This window comes from Notolabrus celidotus, chromosome 18, assembly GCF_009762535.1.
Source record: "Notolabrus celidotus isolate fNotCel1 chromosome 18, fNotCel1.pri, whole genome shotgun sequence".
Classification (NCBI taxonomy): Eukaryota; Metazoa; Chordata; class Actinopteri; order Labriformes; family Labridae; genus Notolabrus; species Notolabrus celidotus.
In genome coordinates, this window is record NC_048289.1 from 30,696,056 (window position 1) to 30,712,185 (window position 16,130).

Genomic DNA, 16,130 nt, shown 5'->3' on the forward strand with positions numbered 1-16,130 from the left:
CCGAAGGAAAGGACGTCTCATGTCTCTTAAAACTAATCTCCTCGTTTCCTCTTCCTGTCTTCCACTGTCCTGTCCTCTCCTCACATTACAGCCCGAGAATAACCTCTGGAAAAAACCCAGAAGTGAAAGTAGTTCTGCTTCCCTGAGAGGCCATGCGTCTCCAGAGGGGGGAGCATTAATGATTAATGCCTCTCTGCATGTCAGAGAGAGAGTCTCTTCGTGAAGGTGTGCTCCCTTTAGTTCTCTGACAGCAGTGAGACCTCAGAGATGTCTGGTTGCTGTTCCCCTGCTCTGTTCCTCCTGCTGCTCTTCTCTGGAGGACTCTTCCTGTGTGCAGCTGATGTCGGGGATTTCGCTCCGTGTCTGCAGTTTTTCTACAAGTCCTGGCCCCCTAAAGGTCTGACAGGGACCCCGATCTGCCAGCGGTATGTCAACCAGTACCGGTTCTCCACCCTGTACAGCAGACAGCGCCGGTCCCCCTGGTTCTCTGGGTATGTGTACGGAGCTCCAGCAGGGAAGAGACCCACTGCAGCCTGGAAGTTTGAGCCTCAGGTATTATCACACTCCTCTCTCATATACTGCTTTATTCTCTCTATCTCTAAGGACTCATCTACAGAAACCTCTCTTATTAGACTCATCTACAGAAACCTCTCTTATTAGACTCACCTACAGAAACCTCTCTTATTAGACTCATCTACAGAAACCTCTCTTATTAGACTCATCTACAGAAACCTCTCTTATTAGACTCATCTACAGAAACCTCTCTTATTAGACTCATCTACAGAAACCTCTCTTATTAGACTCACCTACAGAAACCTCTCTTATTAGACTAAGGACTCATCTACAGAAACCTCTCTTATTAGACTCACCTACAGAAACCTCTCTTATTAGACTCATCTACAGAAACCTCTCTTATTAGACTCATCTACAGAAACCTCTCTTATTAGACTCATCTACAGAAACCTCTCTTATTAGACTCATCTACAGAAACCTCTCTTATTAGACTCACCTACAGAAACCTCTCTTATTAGACTAAGGACTCATCTACAGAAACCTCTCTTATTAGACTCACCTACAGAAACCTCTCTTATTAGACTAAGGACTAATCTACAGAAACCTCTCTTATTAGACTGAGGACTCATCTACAGAAACCTCTCTTATTAGACCCATCTACAGAAACCTCTCTTATTAGACTGAGGACTCATCTACAGAAACCTCTCTTATTAGACTCACCTACAGAAACCTCTCTTATTAGACTCACCTACAGAAACCTCTCTTATTAGACTCACCTACAGAAACCTCTCTTATTAGACTCACCTACAGAAACCTCTCTTATTAGACTCATCTACAGAAACCTCTCTTATTAGACTGAGGACTCATCTACAGAAACCTCTCTTATTAGACTCATCTACAGAAACCTCTCTTATTAGTCTAAGGACTCATCTACAGAAACCTCTCTTATTAGACTGAGGACTCATCTACAGAAACCTCTCTTATTAGACTGAGGACTCATCTACAGAAACCTCTCTTATTAGACTGTTTTAGTTTCTGTTATGGTCTGTAATAACAGACTGAGGCAGCAGATCATAAAGGAGGAAGTGAGACTGAGGAGGAAGTGTCTTGTTTGTCTGTTCATGCTTTTTAAACATGATCTGCATCAAATAGAATAAAATCCAGTCAGGACAGCACACAGAATCTTAAACAGCTGGTTTTCTGTGATTGTTTCTTTGTTGATTTATGTTGATTTTCTGCTTTAAAACAAACTGAAACCTGAAGAAACAGTGCGACACAACAACACAGCTCCATATCCTGAGAGGACAGCAGGGGGAAGCAGATACCAGACAGTGAAAACTCTCAACTCAACTTTATTTATAAAGCACCTTTCAAGTGCTTCACAAAACAACAGAGACAGACAACAACAGCAGTAGGTAAAAGTGGAAAGCAAAGGGATATAAAATACTTAAAAAATACAATTATGACGATCAAATCAATAAAATAAAGAGAAGTATTAGACAATAAAATAAAATAAATTAATAGGATAAAATAACATCAGATAAATACTAGAAAAATAAAATATATAATATAATAAGATGGAAGAAAATAAAATCAGAGAAGTATCAGAAAAATAACAATGAAATAAAATTATTCAAATTAAATCAATAAAATTAAATCTGAAAAATAAAAATAAAATCAAATCGAATAGAATAAGATACAATAAAATAAAATCAGAGAAGGATCAGAAAAATAAAATAAAATAATCAGAATAAAATGAATACAATAAAATCAGATAAATACTAGAAAAATAAACTATAAACTAAATATAATAGAATAAGAGAATAAAATAAAATCTGAGGCATCAGAAAAAAAAATACAGTTAAATCAGAAAAATTTAAATGACATGAAATTATTCAAATTAAATCGAATAGAATAAGATACAATAAAATAAAATCAGAGAAGGATCAGAAAAATAAAATTACAATAAAATGAATAAAATAAAATCAGATAAATACTAAAAAAAATAAACTATAAACAAAATATAACAGAATAAGAGAATAAAATAAAATCAAAGAGGCATCAGAAAAATAATAAATAAATAATAATTTAAATAAATACAGTAAAATCAGAAAAAATTAAATGAAATAAAATTATTAAAATGAAATCAATAAAATCGAATAGAATAAGATACAGTAAAATCAAATAAAATAAAAATGACGCTAAATAATGGCCATAATGGTAAAAATGCAGTCTAGCACTAAAAGGAAGTTACTCCAAGTTAAAAGCCAGATTAAAAAAGTGAGTTTTAAGTTTATTAATAATAATAATAACAATTATAATAATAGCTTTTCTGTGAGCTCAAATTCGCCTTGCAGAAAGTGTAAAAACAAAGCAAATAAATAAAACAGAGACAGAAGGGGGGCGGGAGTAGAGGTCACATGTTGCAGGCTTTCTTGAACAGGAAGTTCTTGAGGTGGATTTTTGAATGAGAGAAGAGAGTCAGAGTTGAGGATGTTTGGAGGGTCAGAGTTCCAGAGAGTCGGGGCAGCGATGGCAAAGACTCAAAGGAGGTTGACATCTGAGGATCTGAGGCGGAGAGATGGGAAGTGGCGTTTGAGGAGGTGGGTCAGGTATGAGGGGGCGAGGTTATTGAGGACATGAGCAGGAACTTGAAGCGGATTCTGTGCTGTATGGGGAGCCTGTGGCGCGGAGTCCAGTCTCTCAGTACGAAGGCGTCGTGAGGGCAAAACTTCTTTACAGTGTTACTGAAGTGCATCAGTGTGTGTGTATCAGCCTGCAAAGTGGAGCTCCAACATGCAAAGTAGCAGGAGGATGAAGCTGCAGCAACAAAAAGACGCAGTAGATCAGTAAATCTTCCTCTCAATGACTCTGTTCAGCATGAGATCTGCATGTTATGAAGTCAGCTTTAACACTTTCTCATTTTGAATACACAGCTAGCTTACCCTGGAGCTGATGGCAACATGATCCCGTTCCCTCCAGGCCCTCTGGACCAGAACGTGTTGGAAAGCCAAGCGGTGGAACTGGACTACATCAACTCCACCTACTCTCGAGGCCACCTGAACCCCAGCCTTCACCACCAAAGCCGTGAGGACCGCTACGCCACCTTCACCCTCACAAACGTGACTCCCCAGAAGGCAGGCTCCAACGACGGGCCCTGGGAGAGCCTGGAGCAGACTGTCAACAAAACCCTGGCGGCCTACTGCCTGGGGGAAGCTTACATAGTCACTGGAATCATCCCCTATCAGAGCGGCGAGCCCTGGCTCAGGAACCGCGTGGCTGTGCCAGAGTATATGTGGTCTGCCTACTGCTGCCCCAAATACAACGTCAGCCTCCCCGAAAGACTGAAGCACACGTTCCCCACCTACGCTGCTGTCGGCAGGAACGACCGCAACAGCACCGAGGAGATCGTGCCTGTTGATCAAACGGCTAAGAAACAGTTCAGGGGGTACGATGTGAGACAAATGTCCCTGCAGACGCTGGAGACGTATCTGAAGGACCGCTTCAGTGCTGTGATCTCTGTCTTCTATGAGCAGTGCTCCGGATCGGACTGATGCTGCTCAGGATGGAGAAACAAACAGAACCGACGGACAGACCCCCAAAAACAAATCCCCTGAATGTTAATGTTTCAAGATGCTTCTCTTCTTGTGTTGGACAAATTCCATCAGATCCGTGTCCGGTCTGTCTCCGGTCCATCACAGCACCGTCATCTGAGAGGTTTCTATTCTAGTGAATGTGTTAACTTCCACTGGATCCACTCCGTTGCGCTCCAGCTGCGTCTCTGATCGGATCAGATACACAAGACTTGTATGTTTGCAGGATGCCAGAGCACAACGCATCAATCTCAACAGAGCAGATGGAGCGGGACAGGAAGTCAGCCTTATGAACAGCTTAGTTAATAGATTTGCAAAGGGGTGGAAAGTTTCAGGTAAATTTCCATGGGAAGTTAAGCTGGGGAATTTTGGAAATATTCCAAATTGGAAATGATGGGAATTTATGGGAATTTAATGGAAAAGTATCATATCCACACATAAATATTTGTTTTGTTCTAAGCAGACATCCATCCAAAATAATACAATTAAAACAGATTTATTTCTAAGTAGAACTTTATCAAGTGTTAAATATTTTATTGAACAATCAATTATTTCATTGAAGAACAAAAACATGAATGTTGAGTTAAATATTACTCATCCCCCAGACTCAACCCATTCAAAAAATAACAAAAATGCAATCCCAAACTAGTACCATTCAAAATGTTAAATTAAAAGTGCCCATCTGCTTCCAAACAAGTACCATTCAAAATGTTAAATTAAAAGAGCCGCTCTCCCTCCAATAAAGTCCCATTCAAAATGTTAAATTAAAAGAGCCGCTCTCCCTCCAACAAAGTCCCATTCAAAATGTTAAATTAAAAGAGCCGCTCTCCCTCCAGACAAGTACCAATCAAAATGTTAAATTAAGAGCTGCTCTCCCTCCAAACAAGTACCAATCAAAATGTTAAATTAAAAGAGCCACTATCCCTCCAAACAAGTACCAATCAAAATGTTAAATGAAAAGAGCCCCTCTCCCTCCAACAAAGTCCCATTCAAAATGTTAAATTAAAAGAGCCCGTCTGCTTCCAAAAAAGTCCCATTCAAAATGTTAAATTAAGAGCCCCTCTCCCTTCAAACAAGTACCATTCAAAATGTTAAATTAAAAGTGCCCGTCTGCCTCCAACAAAGTCCCATTCAAAATGTTAAATTAAAAGAGCCGCTCTCCCTCCAACAAAGTCCCATTCAAAATGTTAAATTAAAAGAGCCCCTCTCCCTCCAACAAAGGCCCATTCAAAATGTTAAATTAAAGGAGCCCCTCTCCCTTCAAACAAGTCCCATTCAAAATGTTAAATTAAAAGTGCATGTAGGGGGCGTGGTCTCAATAGCCCTGCAGTAAGCAGTGTGCTGTGTGCATGTGATTGAGGAATAGCAGAGATATTCAACTGTACTTGATGAAATCTGGTTGTTTTAGTCAGGATTATGCTAAAATATATTTTCCCCAACTATATTTAAGTTCCCTATTAAGAGCCAACATTCAATTTAGTAAATTCCCGTTAACTCCCATGGAAAGTTTTCAACTTTGAAAATTCCTGGAATTTTGCAACCCTATTAGATAATAACCTTTATAGTCATTTTAAAACTTGCTTGAAGCAGAAAAGAAGTAAGCCTCAACCATCTTCCTTTTAAAGTGTCCAGTCACTCAATCATGACAGATTGATCGCCAGCCTTGTCCTCATCAACACCCACACCTGTGTTAATGTGTGTGACACCTGTGTGTCATTGAAATGATGTTAGCTGGTCCTTTTGTGGCAGGGCTGAAATGCAGTGGAAATGTGTTTTTGGTGATAAAGTTCATTTTCAAGGCAAAGAGGGACTTTGCAATTAATTGCAGTTGAGCTGATCACTCCTCATAACATTCTGGAGTATATGCAAATTGCCATTATAAAAACTGAAGCAGCAGACTTTGTGAAAATGTAATATTTGTGTCATTCTCAAAACTTTTGGCCATGACTAGTTTTGTTATTTCAATTTGCTTACACTGAATTCCTCTCCTCTTTCCCTGGCTTTAATTTATTTGTTTCTGCCCTTCATCCCCTGGCCTCCTCTGGGGTCGCAACAAATTAGCTGTTCTGCAGAAAATTTGCCATGTTGTTGTGTTTCCTGTTATGAATTAACCTTCTGCTGCTGCTTTTGTTTATGAACTGTTAACTAACCTCAGGAGTCATCAGGCAACAAAGAAAGGCAGAAAACTAATTAACATTTTTTACCTGCAAGGTTTTATTTCAGATGTAACTACAATGTTTGTCTATATTTTAAAATAAAGGGTAAAAAAAATACATGCTGTATTAAACACTGAACACTAGGTGGCGACCTTGTGCAGTGCTGATGGTGGAAAGCTGCTGCAGTGCCAGCTTCTATTGACTGCATGTAAAGACATAAACCAATAAAATAAAACAAATAAACACATTTCATTAAACTTCTTGTTTTCATGGTTTTCTGAAACACTTCTGATCTTTTTTTTTGCAACACAAATCCCTGAATCTGTGGATTAAATCAGTGATTTTTCAACCACTGTGCCGTGGAACACCAGTGTGCCGTGACAGATCGTCAGGTGTGCCGTGGGACATTTTCAAATGTCACTTAATTATTCCCAAAAAATGTTATGGAGTGCGTCTGTGCCTGCAGTGTAGTGACTGGCGGAGTAATTCAATACTTGTCCATGTACTGACCTGGGCTACCCACCCCCTGAGTGGCAATAAAGCCCACTAATGACATTGTTAATTTAAGACAGTAGAATTAATGATGCGTGCATGAGGTGTATGTGACAAGACGTAGGTGTACAACAGTAAAAATGAAAACTCCAAACAGGGCCCTGGACAAAATTCTAACCTGCATGAAGTAATATGGGAGGTGGAAAACTTTTATGAGAAAAACCACAACTGTCTGTGAGAGTTCTCAAAGCTAGCTACTTAGGATCTGAACTCATAGCCAAATCAAAAAACTCACACACTGTCACAGAGACATTAATACTACCTGCAGAAGCCTTTGTAAATGAGATGCTTTGCCCTGACACAGTTAAAGAAGTAGCAAAAGTCCCTCTCTCAGATGAATAGATTCATATATTGAGAGACTAAATGTGTCATTTTGTAAAACTTTTGGTTGGTGGTGTGACTCAGGATTTTTTTTAATGTATGAAATGTGCCTTGGCTCAAAAAAGGTTGAAAAACACTGGATTAAATAATGAGCACAGACAGATTGACAGCCGATGACTCATGAACACAAACGTTAAGTCGCTCCACGAGTTGGACCGGACTCCCGCACTCCTCTGGGACGCTGCCAGACTCTTTGTAATGATCACAGAGACACAGTTCTCTATTGAAGGGTTGATTTATTGCATGAACAGATGGTACAGTAGCACATGTGTGCAGAGGAATGAAAAAAACTGAGACTACTCATAAATGTGTGATGTGATGATTGATTTGATGATGAACGATCGGTTTAGTAAGGACTTTGTGTCATGGGAGGATGGAACAGCTTCTCCCAGATCTCCACCTTCATGATGGAGCGGCCCAAAGGGGACATGGTGGACATGATGTCCAGGCAGGCGTGCTCGAATGTAATGCCGCTGCCGTTGGCCTCCGCCCGCACAAAGCCCTGTGGCTCTTTGTCGTAATACATCTTTTTGAACAGCTTCTCGTCTATCTCTGTTTCCAAGCCGAAGACCCCAGAACCGTGCCAGTTCTTGTACATGTTTTGGTCGTACGGCACAGAGAACATTAGCACAAAAAGCAAAACAGGCTTTTTGGTTTGAATTTGCACCACTTCGTAAGTCAGGACCCCGACAGCTCCAGAGGTCTTGGCGCTGGTCTTGGAGAAGTTGCAGATCTCAGTTTTCATGGGCCCGATGGTAGGTCCAGGTGGGACATGGCAGTGACCACTATCCATGTAAATCCTGTTAGTAAAGAGGAGATCAAAGGAAGGGAAAAGAAGCAAAGGGCCAATTATATTTGAATCCCTGGTGTTCTCTCCTTCAACTCTCCTTTACATCTACACATTCAGTCTCAAGGTGAGGCACTTACTTGGGGTCGAGCAAGGCGTAGTTACTGGTGTAGTTGGTGATCTCTATGGTGACATTTCTCCGGCTTGAGAGATTAGCCGCCAAAGCTTCAGCTGATTCACTCATGATGTTACCGGGAAAGTCTGCAAGACAGCACAGAGCTGCTGACTGAAAACGTGGGATGTGTTTTTATAACGCAGTAAAGCAGCTTCTTCTACACACACTGATGTTAACAGTGCACAAAATAAAGATGCTAAATCAAAGCACAGCAAGGGAAGAAACACACTTACCTCTCTGGATCACAGGTGTGCTGCTCACTCCAGGGAAGCCAAATCTGAAGCACTGAGATCGGTTTTTGGTTCGCTTCTATGTTTGGGAATGTTTGACACCTTAATCACACCCTAAACTGTCTCCACCCACAGAGCACACCTTCGTCTCATCGCTCACCATCTCAGGTGTTTTGTCAACGTCTCTGCTTGAGGTATGAGGAATGGAGGCATTACCCATAGGAAAATAAATTTAGAGAGGAGATCTCAAAAGTGTTTCATTTATGTCTCCTAGACAACAATGGGGTCTGTTTGAAAGCAAAATGAGACTATAGCTTATGTCTGCTGTTTCTCATTCTTGCCTCCAGAAAAAAAGTTCAAAAAGTCTCAGCTTAGTCTCCCTTTCAGTTCAAAAGGAGATCTGGTCAGAATCTGAAATGATTCTCAGGTATTTCTCAAGTGTTGTGACTCCTTTTGAGCTCAGGTGGAGAAATCAGGGAGTTCTTGTCTCAATCTAACCTCATCCATTTGTTTTTGTCAGACTCAGTTTTTGTGTCTCAAGTTGAGCTCATATGGAGCAAAGAAAGAGCCTGAGCTCATCTTTTCATCAACATTTATAGTGCCCTGCAAAATTAAGATTTCGATGGAATTGTCCACAAACTTACAATTCTCATTAAAACATTTGAACCACTTGAAAGATCAGCTATTTAGATGTCACATGATCTCTTCTTTGACTTCACAGTCTGGTCCTTCCTTTACAAGTCTGTTTGGAACAAAACAACTTCACAAAGATTTAGTGGATTTGAGAGAAACTGCTAAAGATAGAGATTTCATCCCAGGTATGACAGACCATTTATTTAAAATATGGGCCGCAAAAGGGCCGACCAGATTTAGCCAGATTATTACAATTAAAGGGGTGGATTCTTTTGGGCGCTGGTGGCCTAGCGTTCTAAGCGCCCCACATAGAGGCTACAGTCCTCGTCGCAGGGGTCGCCGGTTCGATTACCGGCCGGTTGACCATCTCCTGCATGTCTTCGCCCGCTCGCTACTCCCCACATTTCCTGTCTCTCTTCAGCTGTTCTGTCAAATAAAGGCAAAAAGGCCAAAAAGATATTTTTAAAAAAAGAGTAGAAAATGAGCCATTAATGAGATCTCTCATTTAAGTCTCAAATAAGACTCATGTCATGGTCTCAACTGTTTCTCCTAGTGAATTTTAGGAGAAACTAATGAGAACAATTTGAAACTTGAATGAGGCTGAAGGGAGAATCTCAAGTTTGTCTGCAGAGACTTAGAAGAGAAAGCCTTGTGCAGTAAAATTTTCCTCTGGGTAGGACAGGGTGTAACCCACATCAACAACATGAGCGTGGGCTTTTTTTGTTTTGTTGCGCCAAGCTACGAGCCGGTTGGTTCAGCTTTCTGTGACCTCGTCTTAAAGCACATTGTGTCTCCGTGCACCACGCCTCATGTCTCTGTCTGTTTTTTTATGTCTGATTAGGAGTGAAACATCCAGAACATACTTCCTCTTATCACTCTGTGCAGCCTGACTCACATTACAGTCAGTCCTTTAGTTTTATTCATACAGCTCCACATGAAAACCAAAGTGAGCTCAAGACACTTTGCAGAGCGTCCTCTTTAATCAGAGCCTCAGAGAGCCAGAGTTTGGCAACATGTTGCAACAGAAGCATGGACGCTCCCTTATAAAGTGCAGTGTGATTGCATTTGTGTCCTCTGATTGGATGCAAAACTTGTTTTCTACTTTATTCCTGCAAATCTCTGATCATGTGTGAAGAAGCAAAGATGATACAAAAAACGTAGGACACAAAGAATTCAAATAATCGTGTTTTTATTTACTTAAATCTTCGTTTTTGACAATTCATTCCATATAAGCGCACACATTTAGGTGCTCAACATTTTATTTTCAGAGTTACAAACAGACTCATCTGCCCATCTTGTCAAACAGTTCCAACTTCACAATCGCCCTGCCCTCATCAGACATGCAGGCCCTCAGATCCAGACTCTTCCCCTTGAAGACGATCCCCGAGCCGTCCGACTTGTAGCGCACAAAGTTGGTGAAATCCTTGCTCTTGTACATTTGGTCGAACAGCTCGTGATCGGTGGCTACCGAACTCTCAAAGACGCCGAGTCCGAGCCAGTTCTGGTAGAAGTTGTAGTCGTAGGGCACGGAGAACATGATGGCCATCATCTCGGGGGATTTGCGTTCGCGCATGTGGAACAGCTCGTAGGTCAGGACGCCCACGGCGCCTGAGGCCGTGTTGTCGTCCTTGGTGAAGGAGCACACTTCGGTCTTGGTGATGCCCAGGGTGGGTGTGGGAGGGCTGTGGCTGAAGCCGCTTTCCATGTGCACCCTGAAGGACAGAAGAAGAGCGTGAGTGGGATTTTTATGCAGGATATAAAATGTGTGCAGGGAATATAAGGAGTTACTTGTCATGCATTTCAGAAAACTTAATCGCTGACTTCATTAATTCATACACAGAATCATCATATCAGTGACAGGACACAGCAGCAGGTCTTACTTTGGGTTGTAGAGGCAGTACATAGTGCTGTCATTCTTGATCTCGATGACACAGATGCGGTTGGTGGTGAGGGTGACCAGGTGCGACTCTGCAGTGTCAGGCATGTTGGCGGCTGCTGGAGAAGAAGCAGGATGAGAGTAATGAGGATGATACCGTCGATACAACAGAATGAAGCACTCTCAAATCAGGCACTGACTTGATCTGTTATTTTTTTACTGACATTAGCTGCTACTAGGGATGCAAAACAATCACTTCAAACACTGCAGGATGGACAGATTTATCAGCACCCAAAAGTACTCTATCTTTTGTTTCACTGACATAAATAACCTCCTGGAAGCTTCACTCCATCATAACACTGAAGTTTACTAAGCTAACAGAACAAAACAAGTCTAGCTTTGTGAGATTCTGCATGAATATGTGAAAGTTAAAGCACTTACTGTCGTCTCAGTCACACACACAGGATGGCAGCGAGTCCTCTGAAAACAGGTCTGGGACTGATTTGGAGCCAGGTGTAAAGTCCCACCCTCAGAAGGTGCAGTCACACCTCGCACACAGCCTGAGCTGATGGTAGGTGTGTCTGCTTTTTTTTAAGGACTGGTGTAACCTAAAAACTTAAAAACCATCTGTGCAAAAGTTCAAACCTTTAAGTCTCAGTGAGAAATTGAGGACAAAATGTGACTGCTATAGGCTTAGACTGCGGGGGAACTGGTGCACTGACACACTGGGATCCTATCTCACCCCTTTCCCCCAGATTGCGAGGTGCAATGCTCATGGTGGATTATAAGACTGAGTCTTATCCTGTGTTGGTGTTGGGTCTCTGTTCATAATTTGACATAGAGTGGTCTAGACCTGCTCTGTTTGTAAAAGCATCTTGAGATTTGGCGCTGTACAAATAAAGACTGATTGATTGATGGATCACTTTGGCTTAACTTGTGCAGGTGTACAACAGATCAGGCCTCAGAGAAATACCTGATCACCTGAGAAAGAGGAGAAGCCACACCCCTCAGACAGTCAGTACATCGGATGATGATGATGATGATGATGATGATGATGACTCATTTTGGATGAAGACCTCCCGAACAGGTTCACCTGAAAGAACACAGTCTGGCAGTTAGTGGTTAACAATGGATCTGAAGTCATTTATCATGCATGTCAGTGTTTTCACTACCAACTCAAATAAACACTAAATGAGTCAAGAGTTGATGAACGGGCGACGCTTAATGCAACACAAGGCAGCATTGTTCTCACCAGCTCTCTGTGCAGGAGTGATGGGAAACATTTCAACAACCTTAAGATGGTCACAAAGACGTGCAGGGACACTGAACGGGCACATGCAACACATCACAGACGGATGCAAAATGTCAATATACGAATGCAAAACATGCACAAAGAGACGCAGAATGTCCACCAGAGGCGTTTTTCAACCAGAGGAACTTTACCCCTGAACTACGTGCGTTTCGACCAGCGGACCCAGGGTCTAAATTTAGTTCAGGGGTAGATAATCTCCCCCTTAAAAAGCCCCTGCTAGGGGGTGTAGTACTTTTCAAAGGTCCTGGGACTTTCAGGGGATGGGGCCTGCAAGGCTGAACGTGTCTAATTTGTAGATTAACCGCAGTGTTTTTATTCCGCCGTCCGTCCACAATAACATCACACACATCTGTGATTCACTTGATTTCTCTTTCTTTCATTAGTTTTTATTTGTTCGTTCTTTTTTGTATGTGTGTGTACTTTTCAAAAGAAGAAGCTGTGATTCTCTTGATTTAGCAGCTTGTAACAGTAGTCTTCTCTCAGCCCACCGTGAATGCGTCTCTCCTCCCGGTGTTCCGGTTTTAAAAGTGACCCTGTAAACTGGAGACCTTCGGCTGAACGTGTCAGTGTTTGTGGAGTTTACACAGCTGTTGAAACATAGAGGGAGTTCCTGGGAATGCAAACTAGTTTAGTTTTTATTAAGATTTCAAAATATCCTCATCAGATATTTAATGATGGTCTAAAGACGTTTATGAGGGATGCATCCGGCTGAGAGTCTCCAGTTAACTGGGTCGCGGTTTAAACCAAAACACCGTCCGATCTCTGCCACGGCTTTTTGAGTTCAAAAGGATTTTAAAGCCGTGTTGAAACGTCTTTGCTACTTGCGCTTATCTCCTCTCACGTGTTGATTCATTCATTGCTTTTTCCATGTTCTTAACTGCAGATGCAAAATTTTCACTTTTTTTCATGTTTTCTGCTTTTGGAGCACAATTTCAAATTTGAGGAAAATAAATTTTTTCGACAGGCTCCGGGTCAACTTCTCTGTCAAAATATTTTGTCACATTTTTTTGGGGCAATTTTTTTTTATATAATTTCTTTGGGCAATTTTTTTTTTTTCAAATTTTTTTTTTATTCAAAAAATATTTTTTTTATTCAAAAAATATTTTTTTTATTCAAAAAATTTTTTTTTTATTCAAAAATTTTTTTTTTTATTCAAAAATTTTTTTTTTTATTCAAAAAATTTTTTTTTTATTCAAAAAATTTTTTTTTTCAAATTTTTTTTTTTTTCAAATTTATTTTTGTCAATTTTTTTTGGTCAAATTTCTCCAAAAACCATTCAGTCATTGTTTTTTCCATCTGTGTTTCACTTGATTTCTCTTTCTTTCATTAGTTTTTATTTGTTCGTTCTTTTTTGTATGTGTGTGTACTTTTCAAAAGAAGAAGCTGTGATTCTCTTGATTTAGCAGCTTGTAACAGTAGTCTTCTCTCAGCCCACCGTGAATGCGTCTCTCCTCCCGGTGTTCCGGTTTTAAAAGTGACCCTGTAAACTGGAGACCTTCAGCTGAACGTGTCAGTGTTTGTGGAGTTTACACAGCTGTTGAAACACAGAGGGAGTTCCTGGGAATGCAAACTAGTTTAGTTTTTATTAAGATTTTAAAATATCCTCATCAGATATTTAATGATCGTCTAAAGACGTTTATGAGGGATGCATCCGGCTGAGAGTCTCCAGTTAACTGGGTCGCAGTTTAAACCAAAACACCGGCCGATCTCTGCGATCACGGCTTTTTGAGTTCAAAAGGATTTTAAAGCCGTGTTGAAACGTCTTTGCTACTCGCGCTTATCTCCTCTCACGTGTTGATTCATTCATTGCTTTTTCCATGTTTTTAACTGCAGATGCAAATTTTTCACTTTTTTTCATGTTTTCTGCTTATGGATCACAATTTCAAATTTGAGGAAAATACATTTTTTCGACAGGCTCCGGGTCAACTTCTCTGTCAAAATATTTTGTCACATTTCTTTGGGGCAATTTTTTTTTTATATAATTTCTTTGGGCAATTTTTTTTTTTCAATTTTTTTTTTTTATTCAAAAAAATTTTTTTGTCAATTTTTTTTGTCAAATTATTTTTTTTTCAAAATTTATTTTTGTCAAATTTTTTTTGTCAAATTTCTCCAAAAACCATTCACAGTCATTGTTTTTTCCATCTGTGATTCACTTGATTTCTCTTTCTTTCATTAGTTTTTATTTGTTCTATCTTTTTTGTATGTGTGTGTACTTTTCAAAAGAAGAAGCTGTGATTCTCTTGATTTAGCAGCTTGTAACAGTAGTCTTCTCTCAGCCCACCATGAATGCGTCTCTCCTCCCGGTGTTCCGGTTTTAAAAGTGACCCTGTAAACTGGAGACCTTCAGCTGAACGTGTCAGTGTTTGTGGAGTTTACACAGCTGTTGAAACATAGAGGGAGTTCCTGGGAATGCAAACTAGTTTAGTTTTTATTAAGATTTCAAAATATCCTCATCACATATTTAATGATGGTCTAAAGACGTTTATGAGGGATGCATCCGGCTGAGAGTCTCCAGTTAACAGGGTCGCGGTTTAAACCAAAACACTGTCCGATCTCTGCCACGGCTTTTTGAGTTCAAAAGGATTTTAAAGCCGTGTTGAAACGTCTTTGCTACTTGCGCTTATTTCCTCTCACGTGTTGATTCAGTGAATCCATCTGTGATAAGGACATGAAATGTTCAGAGAGAGACACCAGAGATTAAAATGTCCAAAAAGGCGCACAAAAGGTCCTCAGAGGGACATGTAACATCTGTAAAGGGATACAAAGTGCTGAAAAGGGTATGCACAAAGTCCAGAAGTGGTACAAAATGTCCACAAAAACAAACAAAGACGTTCTGAAAAGTGTAAGACAAGGACACGAGAGATGAGAATGCACCAGCAGAGAAATACAAAGAGTGTCATAGAGGCATAAAATGAATACAAAGGGATGTGCAAAGGTCACAGTATTACATTAAATGTTCACGAAGGGATGCTAGGACTTTGAATGCATCATATAAGCAAACATTATTATTATTCACATTGTTTTTAACCACCTTATACTCCAGCAGAGGATCTGAATACTCAGATATTTACTTATTCTCTTTACAATCATGACTTTTGGAGGACTGAAGGAAAAGAGGAGACCCTAGTTCTATAGAGCATCACAGCATGACTCAGCATGCATTATTCAGGGTGTAAAAAAGAAGGTGATCTAGTGAATAAGAGGTTTTTAGAATCAGACTCTGATGTTATCCCTCCATGACCTCCTTGTAAGTGTTCTTTATGTAACAGATTTAAATCAGTGCACCGCTCCAGCAGCCGAGAACAAAACGGGACATTTTTCGTTCAGCCGGTTCAACAACTTTGTCTCACTGCTGCAAAATTTGATCCAAGCTGATCAGCAGAATCAGATCAAACCCAGAGCCCAACCCTGTCTCCTGGAGGAGGTGTGTGCAGAGTCAGAGTACTGTACTCTGCTTCAAACTAACCTACTGCCGGGTTCAGCAGTGGAGCAAGGGAGCTGGTTTTTGCAGCAGGTGTAAACCTACATTGAAATGATTGTTTTTGGAGCCAAGGAAGAGAGGTTAAAGGTTACTGCTCAGCTCCCATCTGCAACGATGAAATGTTCAAACCAAGCCAGAAACCTTGGTGTAGTCATAGACTCAGACCTTAATTTCAGCAGCCACATTAAGACAATTACAAAGTCCGCCTACTATCACCTTAAGAATATATCAAGGATTAAAGGACTCATGTCTCAGCAGGATGCAGAAAAACTCGTCCATGCATTTATCTTTAGCAGACTAGACTACTGTAACGGGGTCTTTACAGGACTCCCTAAAAAGTCCATCAGACGGCTGCAGCTCATACAGAATGCTGCTGCTCGAGTCCTAACAAGGACCAAAAAAGTAGACCACATTACTCCAGTTCTTAGATCTCTACACTGG

At 40.5% G+C, this 16,130-nt stretch overlaps 3 protein-coding genes across 8 annotated transcripts; 1 reads left to right on the top strand and 2 right to left on the bottom strand.

The window, feature by feature from the left end:
• LOC117829830 (endonuclease domain-containing 1 protein-like) lies at window positions 1-4,266 on the top strand. Its single transcript, XM_034707541.1, has 2 exons — window positions 1-552; window positions 3,450-4,266. Exons 1-2 carry the CDS (start codon window positions 268-270, stop codon window positions 4,065-4,067), a joined length of 903 nt encoding a protein of 300 aa, XP_034563432.1. The 5' UTR covers window positions 1-267; the 3' UTR covers window positions 4,068-4,266.
• Window positions 4,267-7,414: 3,148 nt separating this feature from the next.
• Window positions 7,415-8,610, bottom strand: LOC117829833 (DELTA-stichotoxin-Hcr4a-like). Its single transcript, XM_034707544.1, has 3 exons — window positions 8,391-8,610; window positions 8,123-8,243; window positions 7,415-7,995 (listed from the first exon to the last, which is right to left on the bottom strand). Exons 2-3 carry the CDS (start codon window positions 8,224-8,226, stop codon window positions 7,542-7,544), a joined length of 558 nt encoding a protein of 185 aa, XP_034563435.1. The 5' UTR covers window positions 8,227-8,243; window positions 8,391-8,610; the 3' UTR covers window positions 7,415-7,541.
• Window positions 8,611-10,192: 1,582 nt separating this feature from the next.
• LOC117829835 (bryoporin-like) lies at window positions 10,193-12,004 on the bottom strand. 6 transcript variants are annotated; one of them, XM_034707550.1, is made up of 4 exons: window positions 11,870-12,004; window positions 11,338-11,511; window positions 10,901-11,015; window positions 10,193-10,732 (listed from the first exon to the last, which is right to left on the bottom strand). In XM_034707550.1, the coding sequence occupies exons 3-4, from the start codon at window positions 11,002-11,004 to the stop codon at window positions 10,303-10,305; spliced, it is 534 nt and encodes a 177-aa protein (XP_034563441.1). In that variant the 5' UTR covers window positions 11,005-11,015; window positions 11,338-11,511; window positions 11,870-12,004; the 3' UTR covers window positions 10,193-10,302. The 6 variants fall into 6 exon arrangements, with proteins under 6 accessions (XP_034563441.1, XP_034563439.1, XP_034563440.1 ...); XM_034707548.1 differs by having other exon boundaries at window positions 11,338-11,523; window positions 11,870-12,003; XM_034707549.1 differs by having other exon boundaries at window positions 11,338-11,523; window positions 11,878-12,002.
• Between the last annotated feature and the right edge of the window lie 4,126 nt (window positions 12,005-16,130).